The sequence below is a fragment of the Aethalodelphis obliquidens genome, unplaced genomic scaffold (assembly GCF_003676395.1).
Source record: "Aethalodelphis obliquidens isolate GAN/ISIS:26980383/991018 unplaced genomic scaffold, ASM367639v1 scaffold31, whole genome shotgun sequence".
Classification (NCBI taxonomy): domain Eukaryota; kingdom Metazoa; phylum Chordata; class Mammalia; order Artiodactyla; family Delphinidae; genus Aethalodelphis; species Aethalodelphis obliquidens.
Genome location: NW_020837975.1, coordinates 9018598 through 9041435, shown reverse-complemented (window position 1 = coordinate 9041435; position 22838 = coordinate 9018598). Strand labels below are relative to the sequence as shown.

General features: G+C 42.9%; 2 protein-coding genes across 3 annotated transcripts in view; both read left to right on the top strand.

The window, feature by feature from the left end:
• Positions 1-1483: 1483 nt before the first annotated feature.
• On the top strand, positions 1484-22670 carry PPIL1 (peptidylprolyl isomerase like 1). Of its 2 annotated transcripts, none has more exons than XM_027127090.1 (4): positions 1484-1750; positions 4256-4410; positions 21137-21205; positions 21747-22670. In XM_027127090.1, the coding sequence occupies exons 1-4, from the start codon at positions 1695-1697 to the stop codon at positions 21965-21967; spliced, it is 501 nt and encodes a 166-aa protein (XP_026982891.1). In that variant the 5' UTR covers positions 1484-1694; the 3' UTR covers positions 21968-22670. The 2 variants fall into 2 exon arrangements, with proteins under 2 accessions (XP_026982891.1, XP_026982890.1); XM_027127089.1 differs by having other exon boundaries at positions 4162-4410.
• The window catches only part of CPNE5 (copine 5), a 106344-nt gene continuing 105507 nt past the window's right edge, over positions 22002-22838 (top strand). Inside the window, exon 1 of the mRNA XM_027127078.1 lies at positions 22002-22108. The gene's annotated coding sequence lies outside the window, so the exon portion shown is untranslated. The remainder of the gene's footprint in view (positions 22109-22838) is intronic.

The following is a 22838-nucleotide window of genomic DNA, read 5'->3' as shown; positions in this document are numbered from 1 at the left end:
TGGGTCTTCATTGCTGCATACGGGCTTTCTCTAGTTGCGGCAAGAGGGGGCTACTCTTCATTGCGGTGCGCAGGCTTCTCATTGCTGTGGCTTCTCTTGTTGTGGAGCACGGGCTCTAGGCTCAGGGGTTTCAGTAGTTGTGGCACGTGGGCTTAGTTGCTGTGTGGCATGTGGGATCTTCACAGACGAGGTATCCAACCCGTGTCCCCTGCATTGGCAGGCGGATTCTTAACCACTGCGCCAGCAGGGAAGTCCCTATACCTCAGTTTTTTTAAAATTTCAGAAATAGCAGAAGTAAAACACTGGATCACTGGAATAGTAGTTAGTAAAAGTTTATTGCACACACACACAATCACACACACACACACATACACACAACAGTTTGCAAACTGGGGCACTCAGAACATGGAAAGAGGCTCAAAGGTATATTTTTATAAAGCAGCTTATACAGTGAGGAGGCAGTGGTTGTTTATTCTTCACAGTGGTTGGTTATACTATTAAGAGTTTTCCTAGTGATAGGGAATGGGTTAAAAGTGGTTACCTCACATTAATTTTGGGGAAGTTTAGGTTTCGTTTATGATTTTCAGAGGCATTAACAAGAAGGGGCCCAAGTTAAGTTTTGCTTGTTTTACAGAATAAGCTAAATTAAGTTTTACTTGTATGACTAATCTGATTTGTCTGCTCAGGGAATTTCCAAGACTGGGCTCCATTTGTGTTTGATTTTTAACAATGTGAAAGTACACAATAGTCCTTAGCTGGATGCCAGGCACAAAGTAAGCATTCATTTAGCCATCATCATTAAGTGGTGTGCAAAGCATTTACTATATGTTTATTTACCCCATTTCCTTTTTGTCCTCCCTCCAAACCTCGTCTCATTGCCTCTACTTTGCTTCTCTTTGATCCTGAGCAAACTCTAACAACCTTGGGGCATCATCTATCCCAGCCACAGTCACTCTAAGCCTTGCTCTAGCCCTAATCTATTTGATCTTCATTCTCCTGTCTCTCCCTTTCCTTATCTCTCATTTTCTTCCCTGTCCGTCCCTCTCCCCTCTCTCCAGACTCTGCTTTTGGAGTCTAGAAGCTCTGATTTGCGGTATAGCTATGGACAAATAAGTCATTTAATTGCTGAGTCTCAGTTTTCACATCTGAAAAATGGGAATAACAACATCTACTTTATATGATTGTTTTGCGCAGTAGATTATAATGTTCAAGTGCTCTGTAAATATACAGCGCCTTACAAGCGTTAGTTACTGGCGTCTCTCATCTTTATTCCCTTCCACTCTTCCTCTCCTTAGACTGTGGGACTTAGTGAATTCTTCCAAATGAAAGGTTAGGATTTAACGCCAATAGAAGTGCAGATTTGCTGGTTGGTCACGCCTTCCACGCCTAAAAGAACCAATCAGAGCGTCCGGAGAGTGGCGCGGCCTCTCTCCACTAGGAGTCCACCTTTTATAGAACTTGCACTTTTCTCCGTCCTTGCGGACAGCTTGCATTCGCCTTGCACCCCAGATTCTCGTCCTTGGAGGTGGGGGGTCCCTCCCCTTCCTCGTCTCAAGCACCCAAATTTTGGCATCGCTCGAGGTGAATGGCGGGAACCGGAAGTGTGTGCAGCGGCGGCGGGTACCCGGCGAATCGGGTCCCAGGCGAATCGCCGGAAGTAACAATTGCTACGGGAGGTTTCCCCCAGCTTAGCTATGGCGGCGATCCCTCCAGATTCCTGGCAGCCGCCCAACGTATACTTGGAGACCAGGTGAGGGTCTGGCCTCTGGGCCTGGGCTGGCGGAGGCGACGCGGAGCCCAGGCTTAGCCGCGGGGCTGGGTTTCCGGCGCGCTCCTTCGGGAGGCCGACCTCCTCGTGGAGCCGCGGTCGTGGGGGCGGCCTGAGGGCTGAGTGGGGACCGCCGCTGCCCGCGTCCGAGCTCCGCACCGACTCGCGCTGAGACTTTAGCGACAGAGGCCCGATTGCCTTCCTCTCACCCCTCCGTTCATTCATCCTTTCATTCAACTAACGTGTATTGAATCTACAGGCCGGGGACGTAGGATCTGAGGGTCAGAGGTGGATAAAACACAGCCTTGCCTTTAGAAGCTTACAGTATAGTGAAGGAGACAGATTTGTAAATATTAAGGTTGTAAGTAGCACAGTTGTATAAACAGATTTTTAGGAGAACACAGGAAGAAGCACGTTTATTCTCTCCTATCAAAGAATGATAACATTGAGCACAAACAGCTAGTGCCGTGCCCCTGATGTGTAGCATCACATTTAGTTTAATCCTCTTAGCAACTCAGATCATGTAGGTACAATTCCAGCTTCTCTCCAGTTTTAGCAGGAGAAGTGTCAAAATTTGCAGAGTAAGTGGCTTGATTAAACCCACGTAGCTAGTAAGTAGGGGAACCTCATTTGGAGCCTGGTCTGTCTGCCTCACGTGCTAGGTTCTTTAGCCCCATTCATTCCATTGCCTCCTTGGAAAAAGTTAAAAGTGATCTTTCCAAAGTAGAACAAATAACTTTAAGTAACTTCTTACTACTACAACAGTATAAAATTGAAATTCTGTAGTATGACCTTCATCCTGGCCTTTGCCTACCTCTCTCCCTACATCTGCTGTTCTCACATCAGCAGCCAAGGTCCAGCCATCGTCTTTCCATCTTTCTATTCTTGCTCATGCTGCTTTTCCATCAGAGCACAGTTCTCTCAGATGCTGCTCTTGCCCCTTGGCCATTTTCCCCACCTTCTTAATGAGAAAATTCTACTTTTTCTGGCCTCAAGTTGAAAGTATGTTATTTCTGAATTCACCTGTTAGTTTTTTTAATTACAACATAAATCAAAATTTAAATCCAAGCAGTTGTAGAAGTGTATAGAATAAGAAGTGAAAGCAACTCCTCTCTGTAAAAATACCATTAATAGTTTGTTGGATGACCATCCAGATCTTTTTCTCTGTACACATAGGCATCTCTTTTATGTTCTATTTTTAAACAATAATAAGATTGAACATATTATATATATATATTTTTTCTGTAATTTGCTTTTCTTTCGCACACTAGTACATGCAGCCTTCGGTAGTATGGATATTTCATAATTTAGTCATTCCCTCTTTGAAGACTTAAATTGCTTCTCATATTTTTTTTTGTTAGGACAAATACTGGCATAAACATCCTTGCACATATTGTATTCTTAAGCATTTTTGTAAGTTTCTCCATAGAATAGAAACTTAGAAGTTGAAATTGCTGTCAAAAGGTATGCACATTTCAAACTTGTATAGGTATTTTCTGATTGCCATTCCAAAAAGTTATTCCCTGTATTTTACAAATATCCACCAGAATGTTGCTCCGTGAGAGGAAAAGCACTTAGAACTGTATCTTCCACAGAGTAGTTGTTAATCCGTGTTGAATGTTAGGAGTGTGAAGGATGAATTGCCAGTAGAAAGGCTTTTAGAAAGCTATGTTCTAGCACATAGTACATTTATTAATAGAGTGCTTACACTGTGCTTGGCACTGGGTATTCAGGCTATACAGAGTTGACTCAGTTCACACATTCTTGGAGCTTAAAGTCTAGGTGAGTGATGACATGGAGGGGAAGGCACCTGTCCTAAGTCTTACTTCTTCCTTTTCCTTAGCACTACTTCTAGGGGAAAAGCACTTATCACATTGGGCAGGTATAAAGCTTTGAAGTAATCAGATTTTGCCTTTGTTGTACCCTTCCTAAATACACACAAACTGTACCTTTTTTTTTCCCATTAATTTTTTTAATGAATAGGTAGTAATTTACATAGCTCTAAACTACAAAAGCTTAAAAAAGATATTCACTGAAAACCTTCCTGTCTCCCATTTACCCACTTTCCACCCCCACCCAGAAACTTATATATGTATAAATAAATTTGAATTCCCAATTTTTTAATGTCCAACTTAAAAAAAATTACAAATTAAGTGTAAGTTTTTTTCCCCTAATTCAGGGGTTGGTTATATTGGTTTCCAATGATCAGTGATTTCTTGTATACAAGGTGTTAGAATTTTTAGTTGTCCATGGTTATTTTGCTTAAAAGAAGTACCAGAAGCCCCTGCATGTTTTACTCAAAGGAGGTATCTGTGTTTATGTTATTTGCATTGTGTTGTTTTCCTTTGCTGAGCATGAAATCTGATATTTATCATAATTTCATGATTTATAAGCTTGAAAAGGAAGAGTCATGGAGCAGTCCCATAACGTTTCTGTCTGCTGTGACCTTGTTCTTGACTGGAGCTCTACTGTCCTCTCCCCCTGCAGCATGGGGATCATCGTGCTGGAGCTGTACTGGAAGCACGCTCCAAAGACTTGTAAGAACTTTGCTGAATTGGCTCGTCGAGGTTACTACAATGGCACCAAATTCCACAGAATCATCAAAGACTTCATGATCCAGGGAGGTGACCCAACAGGGACAGGTACAGTTAAGTCAACGTTAGTTTCTGAAGCCTCATGCTGTTATAACTGAGTAGAAGGTAGCCAGGACTCTCTTCCACATACCAGGGACTGGGTTAGTTGATTCTGGTGACTACTTCTGCCCTTGCTAGCACACCCCCTTCCCCAAACACACACAAGTGGAATTGACCAGAAACCAATCTTGACTCCCGGACTTTATAGAGTTTCTCATAACTTCCGTGTATTGCTTACTAAGAGCAAATAATGTTTGCCTGAATTATAGTAATGCATAGAGTAGTCTGGATAATCAGGAGGAAAGAAGGACATTTTCAGTGTTTTGAGGAAAAGAGAATAGTGGTTTCTTAGATTGATTCATTCATTTAACAAATACTGAGCACCTGCCTTGTGTCATATATTTTTCTGAGCTCTGGGATATGGCTGTGCCTAGAGAAAAAAAACAAAAAACTTCCTGCTCTCAGTAAAGCAGGAAAAGGATGTGGGGATGGGATTTTAGTAGAAAGGTCAGGGAAGTCCTGTCTGAAAGATGTGGTTGGAACAGAGATCTGAAGGAAGTGAAGGAATGAACCTTGTGACTGAGAGAAGAACATTCCCATGGAGGGAAGAGTAGACCCAGAGGCTGTGAGTCAGGAGCCTAGATAGGAGATCATGTAGGACCTTGTAGGGCATAGTAGAGACTTTGGGTTTTATTCTGAATAAGATGGGAGCCATTAGAAGGTTTTGAGCAAAGGAGTGACATGATCTGACTTATTCTTTAAAAAGATCACTCTGGGAATTCCCTGGCAGTCCAGTGGTTAGGGGTCTGTGCTTCCACTGCAGGGGGCACGGGTTCGATCGCTGGTCGTCAGGGAACTAAGATCCCACATGCTGTGTGGCACAGCCAAAAAAAAAAAAAAAGGTCACTCTGACTGCTGTTTGGAGAATAGATGATGTGGGGCAAGAGTGAGAGCTGGGAACCAGTTAGAAAGCTGCTGTAGTCATCCAGTCTAGATATATGTGGTTGGACTAGCCTAATAGTATAGACGGTGGTGAGAAGTGACTGGATTCAGGTTATGTTTTGATAGAAATGGAGCCAGTGCTGAGGTTGGAAGCTGGGAAGGACAGGCGTGTGAGAAAGAGATGGTCAAGGATGACTTCAAGGGTTTTAACTGGAGTTTAGTGAAACGTGAAGGTGGAGAGAGGAGCATGTTTGGAGGGGGAACATCAAAAATTTGGTTTTGGTTCTGGGCACACTATGTTTGAAATGCTTGTCAGATCTTCTGGTGGAAATGTTGATTAATGGGATATGAGTGTGGAGTTCATGGAAAGGTTGGGGATGGAGGTATGAATTTGGGAGTTATCATTGTTGAGTTGGGATTTATTAGTGAAATTGGTAGATGCCAACATTTATAATTTTCAAGCGCCCTTGCTTCCCAGTCTGCATTTTCTCTCTGGCTAATTCCTATTCCTGCTCTTTTGCCTTTAAATAAGCTTGGTTCTCTCTGTGGCAGTTTTTTCTCAGTCTTTTTCTTCCTTGTCATTCTCAGTTGTCCTTTATCCTTTATGATGAAGAGGCATTCTAGTTTTTCAATATATATGGACGCATTTCAAAATATAGAATATAGAGGAAAGTAGAAAAAAGAATGGAAAAATCACTCATAAGAGGGAATTTCCTTGTGGTCCAGTGGTTAGGACTCTCTGGTTGGGGAGCTAAGATCCCGCAAGCCACGTGGCGTGGCCAAAAAAGAAAAGAAAAGGAGAAAAAAATCACTCATAATTTTAGCTCCTAAAGATTCCTAACCACCATTAGCTACTCCCCCAATGTCCCACCTCTCAGAAATGATGAACATTAACTTTTGGCGGCCATTATTCTAGACATCTTTCATTTCAGATACCTAGTTAAAAGGATGGATAACTAGCTAGATGGAAATAATTTCAAGAGAATAGGCTATGTCATGCATGCTATTGTTTTTAAAACAAAAAGTATTTAATTTTGTATATACTTAACAGAAAAATTGACTTCCTACTGTGAAAGATGAGACAGTTAGTACTTAAATTTCTACCCATTCGTATTGTTTAGGGAAAACTTAGTTTTACTTGCTTCCTATGTTGGGAAGAACTCAGTTCTTCCCTCCTGGGTTTTTCCTTTACTTTTATATGGTCGCACAGAACACTTCACTGACACTTCTGGTCACCAAATGTATGGAATTTTTTTCCCCACAACAAGCAGTTCCCTGTGACACCAGCTGTGTTTGATTAATTTGCTAGAGCAGGTCAGAGAACTCAGGGAAACCTAAGTGCTTACTTACATTTCCCAGTTTATTCAAGGATATTGTAAGGGATACAGATGAACAGAGGTGCTTCAGGTGAGGTCTGGGAAGGTGCTGAGAATGGGAAATTCTGTCCCCATGGAGTTGGGGTACATCACCCTCCCAGGGTGGATGTGTTCGTCTGCTTTGAAACTCTATAAACCCTGTACTATTGGGATTTTATGGAGGCTTCCTCATGTAGGCATGATCAATTATTAGCTCCATTTCTAGCCTTTCTCCCCTCCTTCCCTCTCTGGAGAAGGGGGTGGGGCAGGCACTGAAAATTCCAAGCTTCTAATCATGACTTGGTCTTTCTGGTGACCAGCCCCCATCCAGGATCCACCCAGAGTCACCTCATTAGAACAAAAGATGGTCCTAGTGCTCTAATCACTTAGGAATTTATAAGGGTTTCAGGAGCCCTGTGTCAGGGATAGGGTCAAAGACCAAATATTAGAACAAGAGATGCTCCTGGTGTTCTTACCACTTAGGAATTTACAAAGGTTTTAGAGGCTCTGTATATATAGATACATCTTTTTTTCTGTTATCTCACACCTGTCCTCCCTCCCTTGCTCCCACTTTTTTGTTGTTAGTTTTATTTTTCCTTATCAGAGTTTACAGCATTTTCCATTCTGCACCTGTGAGTCCCTCAGTTACAGTGTGGGTTCTACATTTCAGAGGGTTCAGTGCTCACCACTAGGCTTTTCTATTCACGAGTGGTAAAAGGCAGAATTTATTGTTGAGTGGTTTTTATTGCAAGGGCTGGAAGGTGTTATATTTTCAAACTCAATCATGTTTGAGAATTTCTGCCAGTTACGCTTATAGTTGAAAAAGATCATGGGGCTTCCCTGGTGGCGCAGTGGTTGAGAGTCCGCCTGCGGATGCAGGGGACACGGGTTCGTGCCCTGGTCCGGGAAGATCCCACATGCCGCGGAGCGGCTGGGCCCGTGAGCCATGGCCGCTGAGCCTGTGCGTCCGGAGCCTGTGCTCCGCGGCGGGAGAGGCCACAACAGTGAGAGGCCACGTACCGCAAAAAAAAAAAAAAAAAAAAAAAAGGATCATGACTTATTTACTGTTCTTGGGCCAGACTAATTCTCTCAGATCTTTTTAGACAATTCTGCTCCATTGCCTTCTGGTTTTGAACATGGCTTTGGAGAATACTGAGGCCAGATTTACTCCTTCCTTCAGTTCAGGGAAATTTTTTTATTTGTATTTCTGAATATTTTCTCTGTTACACTTACTGGATTTTCTGTTTCAGGAAACTAGTTATTCTTTATTTCATTGCCTTTGCCTTCCATATCTGTCACATTTCTCCTGAGTAAGTTAGATGATGTTTTTCTATTTTTTCCTGCATCCACTGAAATAATCTCAGACCTTTACTCTGTGCCTTATTCAGTTTTGAGGCCTGTCTATTCTGTTCTTTACTGCTCTAATTTATTTATTAGAGCTGTCTTGGTGTCATTTGGCTCTCAGTCTGTTTTCTCAGCTCTGCAATCTTTTCACCTTATTCTGTTGATTTGTTATCTTGTCTTAGAGCTCTTGTTTTCTTGGATTCTTATTTTTGTTGAAGCATCTGTAGCTGAGACAACCATGGAGAAGCCCTTCTTGGATTATATTTTCTCCCTTCTTTTTTTTTTTTTTTTTTCCGGTACGCAGGCCTCTCACTGTTGTGGCCTCTCCCGTTGCGGAGCACAGGCTCTGGACGCGCAGGCTCAGCGGCCATGGCTCACGGGCCCAGCCGCTCTGCAGCATGTGGGATCTTCCCGGACCAGGGCGCATGAACCCGTGTCCCCTGCATCGGCAGGCGGACTCTCAACCACTGCGCCACCAGGGAAGCCCATATTTTCTCCCTTCTTTCTCTCCTTCCATTTGTTGTGTATGTTTGCATAGTCTCCGTGCCATTTCTTGTTGTCAAATCCACGCTTAACGTCGGAACCTGCATTGACCTTATCTTTTATTTGCTTGGGTACAGTGTAAGTGGATTCTCTTTGTCACTCTCCCTACCTTTGTGGGACCAGTCATCTTCCCCATCCCAAATGCTAGGTTGCTTTCTTTCCATTTTATTCTAGCCTGCTGAGGGTGTGGGAGAGAACACCAGCTCAGCCCACAGTGAGCCCCTGTGGGAGGGCTGACTTCTGTTCTATCTTCCCAGACTCCATGCCGGTGGTGTCCCTCTACCCCCACCCCAGGCCCTGGGTAGCCCCTGAGTACAGCTGTAGCAGAGGAAAAAGAGGCCTCATACCTTTTTTTCGTTTTCAGCTGGGTTTCTATAACAGAAGACATATTAGCGAGAGAAAAGCATACAAATTTATTTAATATAAGTTCTGCATGACATTTCCTTTATAGGAAAATGAAGACCTGAAGAAGGGGTTACCTTGAGCGTTTTTAGGCTAGGTTTGATAAAGAGTGGAAAGTTGTGGGAAAATGTGAGCGGACAAAAGGGGTATGAGTATAAGCTCAGTGTGGTAAACTAGGGGAGACTTAGCAAGGCTTGTTCATTCAGATTCCTCTTGGGTGTCCCTCTTTCATGAAAGTAGGGATGTTCCTTTCCTCCAAGTATATGGAGGGGACCTCTCATTTGAGAGTCTTATGACCCACTTCAGAGGAATGTCAGAAAGTCCTTCCTGCACCTGCTGTTTCTCACATTCCTTCAACTTGAAATACTCATTATGCCAGGGTGCCTTATTTTGGAGTAGCATGTCCTGATCCCTGTCATGGCCCTGTGTTCCTCCACCTGACTAAGGTGGTCGTTGCTATTATCCTGACCTGCCACTCTGAGCGCCTGTGGTGTGTGGGCTTCTGTCTTCAAGGGCTTCTTAACTTCTTCAGGGTTGTTCACCCACTCCCCTTATTGGCTTCTCAAAATTGGAGGGTATTTGTAAGAATTCTCTGGGTGACACTCCTTCTTTCCTGATTACTACTTTTCAGGAGTGCAGGCAGAAGAATCTCTTATTTCTTTCCCTGACTGACTCTTTTCAGAATCATTGGAATAAGTTTGTCTCCCTTTTCTTATTTGGTTGTTGCTGATGAATTTTTGGCTTTGAAAGAAAGTGAATTTTTTGTGTTTGCTTCATCAGTTATTGGGGAAGGCTGAGTCTAATTCTGCTTCAGTCCACTTTCTTTATCTGAAAATGTCCTGTCAACACTTTGTTGTACTTCTTTCCTGTCTTCTTCCTCTTTCTTGTTGTTATGAGATAAAATTTTAATTCATAACACCAGTGAACTGAGAGTTCTTGATTAGTGTACAAGAATTGGAAGTGACTCAGATGTGAGTGCTCTTGTCAGAGCTTCCCTGTATTTCTGTAATTAGTTTGCAATCCTTCATAATGTCACATTTCCATGAGGTAATTTTAATGAAATTGAATCACTCAAAAGATTTCCAGGTAATTGCGTCCAGCCTCAAGTATAGTGAGTGGTTGAGCTAAGCCTGTTGGAGTTAGGCCCTCCTGGGTCACTAGTATGGACTGCTGGCTGACTAGGTAACGTAATTTTTGCTTAACATCTCAGATGACCAGCATGTGGCATTCTGGGCTCTTCAGCAGGTCGATGTAGCTTTTCTATCCCCGATGTATCCTTTCTGTCCCTCAGTCCGGCTCCTCTGGAAGTATACTTTCCATGTCTTTCTTTCTTTTTTTTTTTTTAATTAATTAATTAATTTTTGGCTGCATTGGGTCTTCGTTGCTGCGTGCAGGCTTTTCTAGTTGTGGTGAGCAGGGGCTACTCTTCATTGTGGTATGTGGGTTTCTCATTGTGGTGGCTTCTCTTGTTGTGGAGCACAGGCTCTAGGCGCGAGGGCTTCAGTAGTTGTGGCACATTGGCTCAGTAGTTGTGGCTCGTGGGCTCTAGAGCACGGGCTCAGTAGTTGTGGCGCATGGGCTTAGTTGCTCTGTGGCATGTGGGATCTTCCCAGACTGGGGATCGAACCCGTGTCCCCTGCATTGGCAGGAGGATTCTTAACCACTGTGCCACCAGGGAAGTCCTCCAGGGTCTTTCTGATACACCTTTACCAGATGTTTTCTCAATTCAGATGTCTTTGACCTCCTGCTTCATTTTAAACCATTTTTCTTCTTTTAAATTTCCTTTATTGTAATAACTCTATGCTGGATCTTCTCTTAGCCCTCTGAATGTCTTTTCTCTGTTTTCTACTAACTTCTTCTCTTTATCCTCTTCCTATAAGACATGGCATCCTATCAAGCTCTTCCTTTCACGTTTCCAGCTCTGCACTTAGCCTCACAGTGCTCACCAGCTGCCGTGATTACAGTGATTAATTATGTGCTGATTATGCTGTGTGTCACCCTCATTCTGATTTCATCTCACCTCTTAGTACCTCCAGGAACACCTGAAATTTAACGTGTTGAACAGCAAGCTCTTGTTAATTTTATTCATTTGATGAATATTTGCTAAGAATCTGTGGGGTATCCTGTACTACTCTAAGGCCTGTGAGGAGTATTTAAGCATTAGAAGCCAAGGCATTTTTCTCTTTGTTGCAGAGAACCCTGCCCTGCCAAGAAGACAGTGTATTCATTATAAGAGACAACTAGAAAGTAATAATGTGATAAATATGCAAATGCATGGTGGTATGCTATGGATTATGTATAGAACATTTGTTGGAATAATTCATAATGGAGAAAAAGTACAGTGGAATGGGGTTAGAATGGGATGGAGTAATATTTTGAGGTGGGCCTTGAAGGAAGTGTAGAATTTTAACTTTTGACAGGACAGGGAAGGGCATTTTATTGATAGATTTAGGAAGAAGAGTGAATACAGAATGGAGGCACAAGTGACACACCTGTAGGGTGTGAAGGAGAACCCACCACCCCAGGTGTCACGTCTCATGCTGGACTGGCTCTGTGACGTGACCCAGCCACCTCTCCACGCCCAGGACAGATGCATAAAATGTGATTTCTAAGACCCCTGTACTGCATGCTTAGGGGAGAGTAAGGGAGGAGCAGTTTGGGGCAGAGTGCACAGAGTAGTAGGAGACAGCATGGGGGTTAAGATCAGGCCAGTTCATGGAGACTCCCAGACGGGAGTTCAGATTTGAATTAGCGTCATTCGGGGACCATATGGGACTCTTGATAAGAAAAATGTGTGAGGACATTTAATCCAGCCGTGATATACGGCAAGGTAGTGTAGTGTGGGGGTGAACAGAGGGTTGTGGAGCCCGCTGGGCTTGGGGTTGAATCTTGGCTTCACACGAACACTTACTAAGTGTTATGTTAGACAACTTATGTGACCTTGCTGAGCCTTCTTATATATAAATGGGGACTGTGGTTATATGTACCTCATGAGGGTTGTTGTGAGTAGTAAACGAGCAGATGTTTATAAAATTGTTAGCACAGGTTCAACACAAAATAGGAGCTCAAAAAAGTATGGGTGTTTATTATTTATTTTGGTTGTTAATTCATTTAACAAATGTCTGTTGGACTCCAGGCATTATTCTAAGAGCTGGGGATACAATAATGAATAAGAAAGCCCTCATGGAACTCTCATTCTGGTGGGAGAGGCAGTGAACAAATAAGTATGTAGTACACTGTCAGGTTGTACATGACAAATGATATGGAAAAAATGATGTACAAGGGGTTAGAGCAGGGATTCTCAGCCTTGGCAGTACTGACATTTTAAGCTGGATAATTCTTTGTTGTGGGGGCCGTCCTGTGTTTTATAGAATGTTCAGCTGCATCCCTCACCTCCACTCCCTAGATGCCAGTAGAAGTCCTCGGTGTGACAGCCAAAAATGTCTCCACGCATTGTTCAGTGTCCACAGGGGGCAGAGTCACCCCTGGTTGAGAACCACTGGGATAGTGAGGGAGGTGCTACTGTGGATAGTGTGATTAGGGAAGACCTCTCTGATAAGAAGGAATTTGAGCAGAGCTCTGGATAAAATAAAGTAATGAACCATGAGAATGTCAGGGACAAGGACAATCCAGAGGGAACGGCAGTCAGAGGTCTTAGAACCAGAATGTGCTCTGCAAGAAACAGCACAGAGGCCACTGTGGCTGGAGCAGGTGAGTGAGGGGGAGAGTGGCAGGAGGTATCAGAGAACCAGATCATGGAAAGTCTTGTAAGTTGTGATGAAGACTTTGGACTTTGTCTGAAGTGTGATGAAATGTCACTGGAGGATTTTGAGCAGAGGACTGCCATGATGAGACTTGTTTTAAAAGGATCCCCTGACTTCCACATACAGAATAGACTGGTGTGGAAAGCAGGAGGCAAGGCCGGCAGCAGGGAGATGAATTAGAAACTTTCATTGTTGTCAAAGCTAAAGCTTATAGTTTGCACTATGGTGATAGGGGTTCTGTTGGTTCTGGTCCTCTGGGAAGCACATGCCAAGACAGAGTGAGAAATCCAAGAGATTTAATGGGTTAACACTTGTGAAAGGTAAAGGGGGGAGGGAGCAAGTGTTGGAAGGAGAAGTCTTCACATAACAGTGCAGGTCTAACGTCTGTGAAAGGAGAGAGGGAAGTGGAGAAGGAGCCAGTAGAGGAAAATGAAGAGCTGCCAGTAAGGTGGGATTTCAAGAAAGGTGACATCAACTGTCCCATGCTGCTGTTGGATCAGGCAGGGTGAGGCCTGAGGATTGACCAGTGGATTTAATGACAACGTGGTGGTTCTGATGACCTTGACAAGAGCAGTTTCAGGGAAGTGGTGAGGGCAAACATCTGAATGGAGAGCGTTCAAGAGGCTGGAGAAGAAGTGGGATGGGTTTTTTCTGGAAATTGATGAAGAGAAATGGGGAGATACTTGGAAGACAGTGTTGTTGTCGTTTTTCCAAAATGTGAAATAGTAATACCATGTTTTTATGCTGATAGGAGTGATCTCTCAGGAAGAAAAACTGATACAGGAGAAGGGAAAATTGTAGCTGCAAAATTCCTTAAAGGTGAATGGAATTGATTAGTATGTGGTGGTGGGATAGTCATTCGAACAATTTATTTATACAGTGTATTAATAATGGATGAAGCAAGGTAAATGGGTAGAGATGTAGGAAGGAAAGTGGATTTGGTGATGAGAACATGTGAAAGCTCTCTTCCTTTTTCGGAGTGAAATAAGAAGCAAAGTTATCCACAAAGAGCAAGGAGCAGAGGGGGAATGGTGGAGGTGAAGACAGAGGAACTGGCGTAAACTTGGGCAGACTACCTCCCAAGGTGGACTGTTGGTCACAACCTACAGTCGTCTCTCAAAGAAAATGCTCAGATTATCTCAGTTAAAGGAGGCTCATCATCACTGATACTACTGTGTTTGCTTCATGTTATATCCTACATGGTTTCCATGCATTGTCTTATTTAATTCTTATAACAGTCCTATGAGACATAAGTGCTACTACTGTTCCTATTTTTTGGACAAGGAAACTGGGGCTTAGAGAGGGTAAGTATATTGCTTAAGGTTACACAGCTAGTAAGTGGTGGAGTGGGAACCGAAATCCAGATCTCTCTGACCCCAAAGGCAAGTGAGGAAGAGAGGACTCTATCTTAAGAGCTAAAGCTTCTTGGAGAACTGTAGTATTGTTTGCTGTGTTAGATCTGGTATCTGGCATTTGCCCTGGTAATCCAATAGTAGCTCCACTAGTCAGTTCACCCTTCCTGCTGTTACTAACAAAGTGATTGTATCAATTTGGGATGCTTCTGGCTGCAAGTAACAGAAAACTCAACCACAGAGGCTTAAACAAAGAGAGCTTTTGTTTTTCTCACATAACAAAATGTCAGGAGGTAAGCAGTTGCAGGCACTGGTTCATCTGCCCAGCAGAGTTGTCAGGGACACAGGCTTGCTGTGTCCTTCCACTGCACCATTCTCAGTGTGTTGGCCTTTGGTCTCAAACTTGTCTTATGGTTGCCAGGTGGCTGCTGCTGCTCCTGACATCACCTCTGCTTTCAAAGAAGGAAGATGAGGAAAGAGCTATGGGTGAAAGACAGGAGTGTGTTGTCCTTTTTTAATCAGGAAAGCTATAGCTTTCCTAGAAGCTCTACTCAGTGGCTTCTGTTTATGTCAGTAAGTCAGAACTGGGTCATCTGGCTACCCCTAGCTGCAAACGGGACTGGTCAGTACCTGCCTTTTTTGTCTCTGAGGTTGAGGTAGGCCATGGAGAAGGGGTTGGAAATGCTCAGAGGATATCTGCCGTATCTGTTAGAGGCTCTCTTGCTGGAAGAGAGGCTTTGATTGGTTTGGTTAGTTGCCTTCTTGTGTCGAATGCCCCAGGCAGAGCTTTCACGTGGGCCTCCTAATGGCTAACTGGCTGACCTGTGGCTGCTTTAGGGCTGGATATTAATCCGTGATTCCATCAGCTGTGGCATGGGAGTGGTAGGCACAGGTAGCACCAAGTATGGTAATCTTTGTGTAAGAGACCACTCTCCATGTCTTAGATGCCACTCTAGTTCATCTTGAGAGGTTTCTACAGTCAGTGAGCAGGAGAAGGAAGAAGCACATCAGAGCAGTCTTGGGGATAAGACAGGTTTTTTGTTTTTGTTTTTTAAAGAAACAGAAAGCACAGATCATAAAGAAAAAGATTAAGGAATTTCAACTGCAAAAAATTCTTTGCATGAGAAGATCCCATTAAAAGAGTGAAAAAAGTAGGAAGATGGCGGAAGAGTAAGACGCGGAGATCACCTTCCTCCAAACATTTAGAGAAGAGCTAACACCTATCCTTCTCAAACTCTTCCAAAATATAGCAGAGGGAGGAACACTCCCAAACTCATTCTACGAGGCCACCATCACCTTGATACCAAAAGCAGACAAAGATGTCACAAAGAAAGAAAACTACAGGCCAATATCACTGATGAACATAGATGCAAAAATCCTCAACAAAATACTAGCAAACAGAATCCAACAGCACGTTAAAAGGATCATACACCATGATCAAGTGGGGTTTATTCCAGGAATGCAAGGATTCTTCAATATATGCAAAACAATCAATGTGATAAACCATATTAACAAATTGAAGGAGAAAAACCACATGATCATCTCAATAGATGCAGAGAAAGCTTTCAACAAAATTTAACACACATTTATGATAAAAACCCTGCAGAAAGTAGGCATAGAGGTGAACTTTCCTCAACATAATAAAGGCCATATATGGCAAACACACAGCCAACATCGTCCTCAATGGTGAAAAACTGAAAGCATTTCCGCTAAGATCAGGAACAAGACAAGGTTGCCCGCTCTCACCACTCTTATTCAACATAGTTTTGGAAGTTTTAGCCACAGCAATCAGAGAAGAAAAGGAAATAAAAGGAATCCAAATCAGAAAAGAAGAAGTAAAGCTGTCACTGTTTGCAGATGACATGATACTATATATAAAGAATCCTAAAGATGCTACCAGAAAACTACTAGAGCTAATCAATGAATTTGGTAAAGTAGCAGGATACAAAATTAATGCACAGAAATCTCTGGCATTCCTATACACTAATGAAAAATCTGAAAGTGGAATCAAGAAAACACTCCCATTTACCATTGCAACAAAAAGAATAAAATATCTAGGAATAAACCTACCTAAGGAGACAAAAGACCTGTATGCAGAAAATTATAAGACACTGATGAAAGAAATTAAAGATGATACAAATAGATGGAGATGAAAGAAATTAAAGAGATACAAATAGATGGATTGGAAGAATCAACATTGTGAAAATGACTCTACTACCCAAAGCAATCTACAGATTCAATGCAATCCCTATCAAACTACCACTGGCATTTTTCACAGAACTAGAACAAAAAATTGCACAATTTATATGGAAACACCAAAGACCCCGAATAGCCAAAGCAACCTTGAGAACGAAAAAAGGAGCTGGAGGAATCAGGCTCCCTGACTTCAGACTATACTACAAAGCTACAGTCATCAAGACAGTATGGTACTGGCACCAAAACAGAAAGATAGATCAATGGAACAGGATAGAAAGCCCAGAGATAAACCCACGCACATATGGTCACCTTTTCTTTGATAAAGGAGGCAGGAATGTACAGTGGAGAAAGGACAGCCTCTTCAATAAGTGGTGCTGGGAAAACTGGACAGGTACATGTAAAAGTATGAGATTAGAACATTCCCTAACACCATACACAAAAATAAGCTCAAAATGGATCAAAGACCGAAATGTAAGGCCAGACACTATCAAACTCTTAGAGGAAAACATAGGCAGAACACTCTATGACATAAATCACAGCAAGATCCTTTTTGACCCACCTCCTAGAGAAATGGAAATTAAAAACAAAAATAAACAAATGGGACCTAATGAAACTTCAAAGCTTTGGCACAGCAAAGAAAACCATAAACAAGACCAAAAGACAACCCTCTCCCGAAAATATTTGCAAATGAAGCAACTGATAAAGGATTAATCTCCAAAATTTATAAGCAGTTCATGCAGCTCAATAACAAAAAAACAACCCAATCCAAAAATGGGCAGAAGACCTAAATAGACATTTCTCCAAAGAAGATATACAGACTGCCAACAAACACATGAAAGAATGCTCAACGTCATTAATCATTAGAGAAATGCAAATCAAAACTACAATGAGATATCATCTCACACCAGTCAGAATGGCCATCATCAAAAAATCTAGAAACAATAAATCCTGAAGAGCGTGTGGAGAAAAGGGAACCCTCTTGCACTGTTGGTGGGAATGTAAATTGATACAGCCACAGTGGAGAACAGTATGCAGGTTCCTTAAAAAACTACAAATAGAACTACCATATGACCCAGCAATCCCACTACTGGGCATATACCCTGAGAAAACCATAATTCAAAAAGAGTCATGTACTAAAATGTTCATTGCAGCTCTATTTACAATAGCCAGGAGATGGAAACAACCTAAGTGTCCATCATCGGATGAATGGATAAAGAATATGTGGCACATATATACAATGGAATATTACTCAGCCATAAAAAGAAACGAAATTGAGCCATTTGTAATGAGGTGGATAGACCTAGAGTCTGTCATACAGAGTGAAGTAAGTCAGAAAGAGAAAGACAAATACTGTATGCTAACACATATATATGGAATTTAAGGGAAAAAAATGTCATGAAGAACCTAGGGGTAAGACAGGAATAAAGACACAGACCTACTAGAGAATGGACTTGAGGATATTGAGAGGGGAAAGGGTAAGCTGTGACAAAGCGAGAGAGAGGCATGGACATATACACTGCCAAACGTAAGGTAGATAGCTAGTGGGAAGCAGCCGCATAGCACAGGGAGATCAGCTCGGTGCTTTGTGACCGCCTGGAGGGGTGGGATAGGGAGGGTGGGAGAGAGGGAGACGCAAGAGGGAAGAGATATGGGAACATATGTATATGTATAACTGATTCACTTTGTTATAAAGCAGAAAAAAAAAGTGAAAAAAATAAACTGGAAAAAAGTATTTGCAAAAGCATTAACTGACAAAGGATTAGTATCTAGAATAATCCTGCTAATAAAATATATATAAATTTTAAAATGTGAAACCACTTGGTAGAAATGTGGCTGTTGACAGGAGGGAAGCTAAATAAATAGCCAGTAAACAGGAAATTACGCACAGCTTCAGGGAAACGCAGTTTAAAACACACAAGAGATCTGACACCTTTCAGACCGACAAACATTAGAAAAAGCCTGGCAAAAGGACCTCGAGCAGTAAGGGTAAGAGTGAGAGCACTGTGGGTGGGGCGCACATTGGGGCTACTTCTGGCAAGATAGTTGGGGAAATCTAGTAATGGTGAAATGCTGATACACTGTGAGCCTGCATATCCCCCATGAGGTATAGTCCCTGAGAGCTCCTGCACTTGTGTTTGGGAGACAGTATAAGAATGGTTATTGCAGCATGGTTTATGATACCAAAAACATTGGAAAGATCCTAACTATCCATCACCGTGAGAAAAGATGGTGTTGTAATCATTTAGTGGAACAAATGCTACAGAGAGCTGCATGGAACAAAATGGATGAATATCACTTACAGTGGTGACCCAAAAAAAGCTAACTGAAGAAGAATATGTAGAGTATAATACCATTTATATAAACCTAAAAACATGCAAACAACAGTACATTTGTTTAGGGATACATACAATATGTAGTAGAAAAGAAAATGCACGGAAATGACAAACTCCTGGTCAGAAAGGGTAGTGGTGACCCGAGAGGAAGATGAGATCCTTCACAGCAGTTGTTAGCTCTTGGGGGAGTGGTGGAGTTGGGGCAGGGAAACAGGGTGTGTGTGCCTGGGGTCTTCGACTGGATTGGCCACACTTTATTTCTTGAGGGGAGGCTGCACAGTTGTTTGTCGTATTATTCTTTGTATCTTTTTATGTCTGAAATATTAAATACATTGAATAAATGTTTAAAGGAGAGGGCAGAAGAGTGGAAGGACTTTGAGGGCACAGAGTTTGGAAAACAGGCCTGTGCCTGTCTCCCTTGTATCTGTACTAGAGGAGGCACACAGCACGTTTTTACCACAGAGCTTCCTAAGTTTTGGCTTTATATGTGATCATTGACATCTGTTGCCTGCTGTGCACCGGAGAACTCTTTAATCACTCCCTGTCCATTTCTCCACTATTCCGCATGCCCAAAGGAATGTTTTGATTGGAATTATTTGTCTTTCTGACAATTTGCTGCAAACCTACTGAGTTGAATTAGGTTATGAAAAGATAACATATTATGATTAAATGGTGCCTTCGAGGCCCAAACTACTTGCAGTTGGTCAAACTATGCCTAGTGAGTGAAGTGGGGCTTCCATGCCTTTTCCTCTCATCTCCTTCCGATTGCTTAAGCCCCCAGGCTTTATCTGTGGCTCTTGACTAACCTATCCTGTTTGCCATTCATATGTTCGGTTTCAGTTCCTTGAGAGTGGGGCCCTGAGGTTCTGGCAGTCCTTGGCTTGCAGAGATCACACTTCCAAGGCTCAGCCTGCAGACAGACAGTGCACTGCTGAGTTTCATCCTCGTCATGCTCATTCAAGCCCTGGAGGTAGGGCTTGACCTTAGTTTGTCCCCATAGCCCTCTTTCTCCTCTCTCATCTTCAGCCCTAGCACTTCTACTAACCAACCCCCCACCCCAAGCTCAAGCAGGAACCTTGACTCTGTAGTCAGAGGGAACATACTGGTTATATAATTACTGTTTGGAGGTATACTGGCATGTTGGAATTTTTGGAATGAATTTTTACATAGTTTGGTAGTTCAGTAATTTTCCAGAAGCATGGGTAGCCTGGGCCAGGTGGGAGGTTTCCCCAACTCTGTTAACATTCACCCCCATTCCTCTTTGCATGAGAACAGCGTTTTCTTCCTGGACCGGGGGCTGTGACAGGCTCCCTGTGGTGGAGCATCCTAAAAGACACAGCAAAGGATTTTTTACCATGGAAACACCTTAGCAGGGCCCAGGGGCCTCTGGGGGTGGACATGGTGCTTTAACATGCTACTTTCACAGCAGGCTGTAAGAGGAAGTGAGCTCCTTGCCTCTGGCCTGTTTCCTGTCTGCCAGGCAAGCAGAGTAAGCTGATAAATCTGTTCACTTTGTTTCAGGCTGTTTTGTCTTGACTGGTCAACTTGGAGAAACCAAAGTAGTTCAACAAGACATATGGTTGACTAAATAATTAAGAGAGCTATCTCCTATTAGGACATTTTTTCCTATGGAAAAATCTTATTTAACGTATCATTTTTCTCTAACAACAAAACCTGGGTGCCCAGAACAGCAAGGGTATGGACTCTTGTGGATATATAAATAACCTGTGATGTTGCTAGCAAATCATTCCCAATGCCATGTTTCTTCATATTCTCCTTACAGCATACTGCTTCTCCTCCCAATGAATTCTCCCTACTGTAATATTCTTTTCTGCCACATTGCCACCCAGCACTGTCCTTGTTTCTCCTTAAGCTAGTTATCTTTGACTTAAATGAATTTTATTTTCCTTCATCTAGGTTAAGGATGACAAATAGGTTTCAATTCTTATGCCGCATCTGATCCATTAAAAATGGCTGCCTGGATTTCTGGGTTGGTAAGGATTCAGAGGCCAGTCTAAGCTCAGCAGGGAAGAGTGCTGATTGATTAGCAGTGTCTGTGATGGGCATAGGGTTAGGACTTGGAGCACTCCTGTCTAAAGTACCCATAAAAATGTAAAAAATCAGGAAACCTCTTAACACATCAAACCATGAATGGTGGTTATTTGTAGATGGTTAGATTACAGGGGACTTTAATGTTCCTTTGATAATGATCTATGTTTTCTACATTTTGACAGTGAAAATGTATTACTTTCATAAGCAGGAAAAAAGCACTCAGTGTTATTTTGAAAAGAAACGTCTTACCTAAATGAAACCAGTGATTTGAATGTGCTGTGCCAATGCTTGATTCTGCTGCTGGGCTGTGTAGTTGCAGTGTACTTAGCACAGTGCTAGGCGTGCTCACTGATTTTCCTCGTCTGTACTCCAAAAGTCATTTAACCCTGGACCGTAGTTCTTGGTGTGAGGTGGAATGTGGGCTGATTGGTTTCCTGTCTTATAACTGGCAGGTCGAGGTGGTGCATCTATCTATGGCAAGCAGTTTGAAGATGAACTTCATCCAGACTTGAAATTCACAGGTAGGTATATGACCTGTCTGGACTGGGTAGGAAGAGGGAGTGGATTTTAAAAGCTCACTCTTTTGGCTGTGATTCAAGGTGAATGCCTGACACCGTGGCCTGGTGCCGTGTAGCTGCCCAGCTGCAGAGCCACAAAGAGCTCTGGTGGATTAGAGCAAGCGGCCTCAAGAGTCCTGAGCGATTCAGAGTGCCGATCTGAGTGATCTTGATTCTAACTACTTGTTGAATGTTGCTGTTACAAGCTTCCTCAAAGAAGCAGTTGACCTTCTTGAATTTTTGAGGGGAATTGAGAACATGGTCCAGAGTTTAACAGGGATCATCATGGATAGAGGCTAGGGAGTAGGTGAAGACAAGGAAGATGAGGCCATCGGGTAGTGCAGTTGTTAGCCCTTGTGCAAGGGCAGAGAGCCTGCCCTGAGGGGAAGGTTGTCTGGTCGGGTGGTTGGTCTGGCTTCTTTTTATCCCTAGGCTGGTGTTGCAGATCCAGGCTGGAGCTATGGGGGTTATTCATACTCTTTCCTCTCTTCCTTTTTCCCGCCAGGGGCTGGAATTCTCGCCATGGCCAATGCCGGGCCAGACACCAACGGCAGCCAGTTCTTTGTGACCCTGGCTCCCACCCAGTGGCTTGACGGCAAGCACACCATTTTTGGCCGTGTGTGCCAGGGTATAGGAATGGTGAATCGAGTAGGAATGGTGGAAACAAACTCCCAGGACCGTCCTGTGGACGATGTGAAGATCATTAAGGCATACCCTTCTGGGTAGACTTGCTGCACTCTTGGGCACACCCAGGTCTTCTGAGATGGCTCCAGTGAACCAGTTTCCAGATGACCTAGAATGATACGTAACTCTAAACTGCATTTTGGTCTTGCAAATCTGAGGCGCTGAGGAGGCCTGGGGCCTTGGGTGAGTTAGAGATGGAAGTGTATTTTAATAGGATGCTTCTTTTCTCTTCCCCAGTGCCTGTGTTGACAGAGCATTTGCAGAAATGCCCATGCGTGATTGTTCACAGGTTACTGCTCACTGCAAATGACCCATACTGCTCCTTCTTGTGTGTATCTGCTCTATACACTTGGAACGAAATGAAGCCAACTCTGTCATTTCGCAGTGCCTAACCAGCCTCTTCTTGCAGAAATTTATATTCTGGGCTACACTGCAGTCTTTGGTGGCTGACAGCCGTAGAATTCAGAACCAAGTAGTGTCTATCAGCCTTCTTAACTGTGTGCACCCCCTATTTCAGTCCTTTGCCTTTGTTCTTCCAGGGATTGTATGCATCCTATATATATTTTCCCTCTCAAAACCAGAACATCAACACTGCTGTTTCCGACACTTAGACATCCCACGCAAAGCCACATTGAATTTTTGCCAAGTGAAAAATGCATCCAACAATCAAGTTTCTAAGAATGTGTCAAGTGGGGAATGATAATGTGTAATAATTGAGAAATTAATTTATTAAAAAGAAGCAGAAGCGTTGACCATTTTTTCCCCAGGAAGGAGTAGAAATCTATAGTGAACATACAGAAAGACTATGAATTCTTCTTAAAAAGCAGTATCCTCATAAAGGAGAAGCACCACTTAAGTTTTTTTTTTTTTTTTTTTGCGGTACGCGGGCCTCTCACTGTTGTGGCCTCTCCCG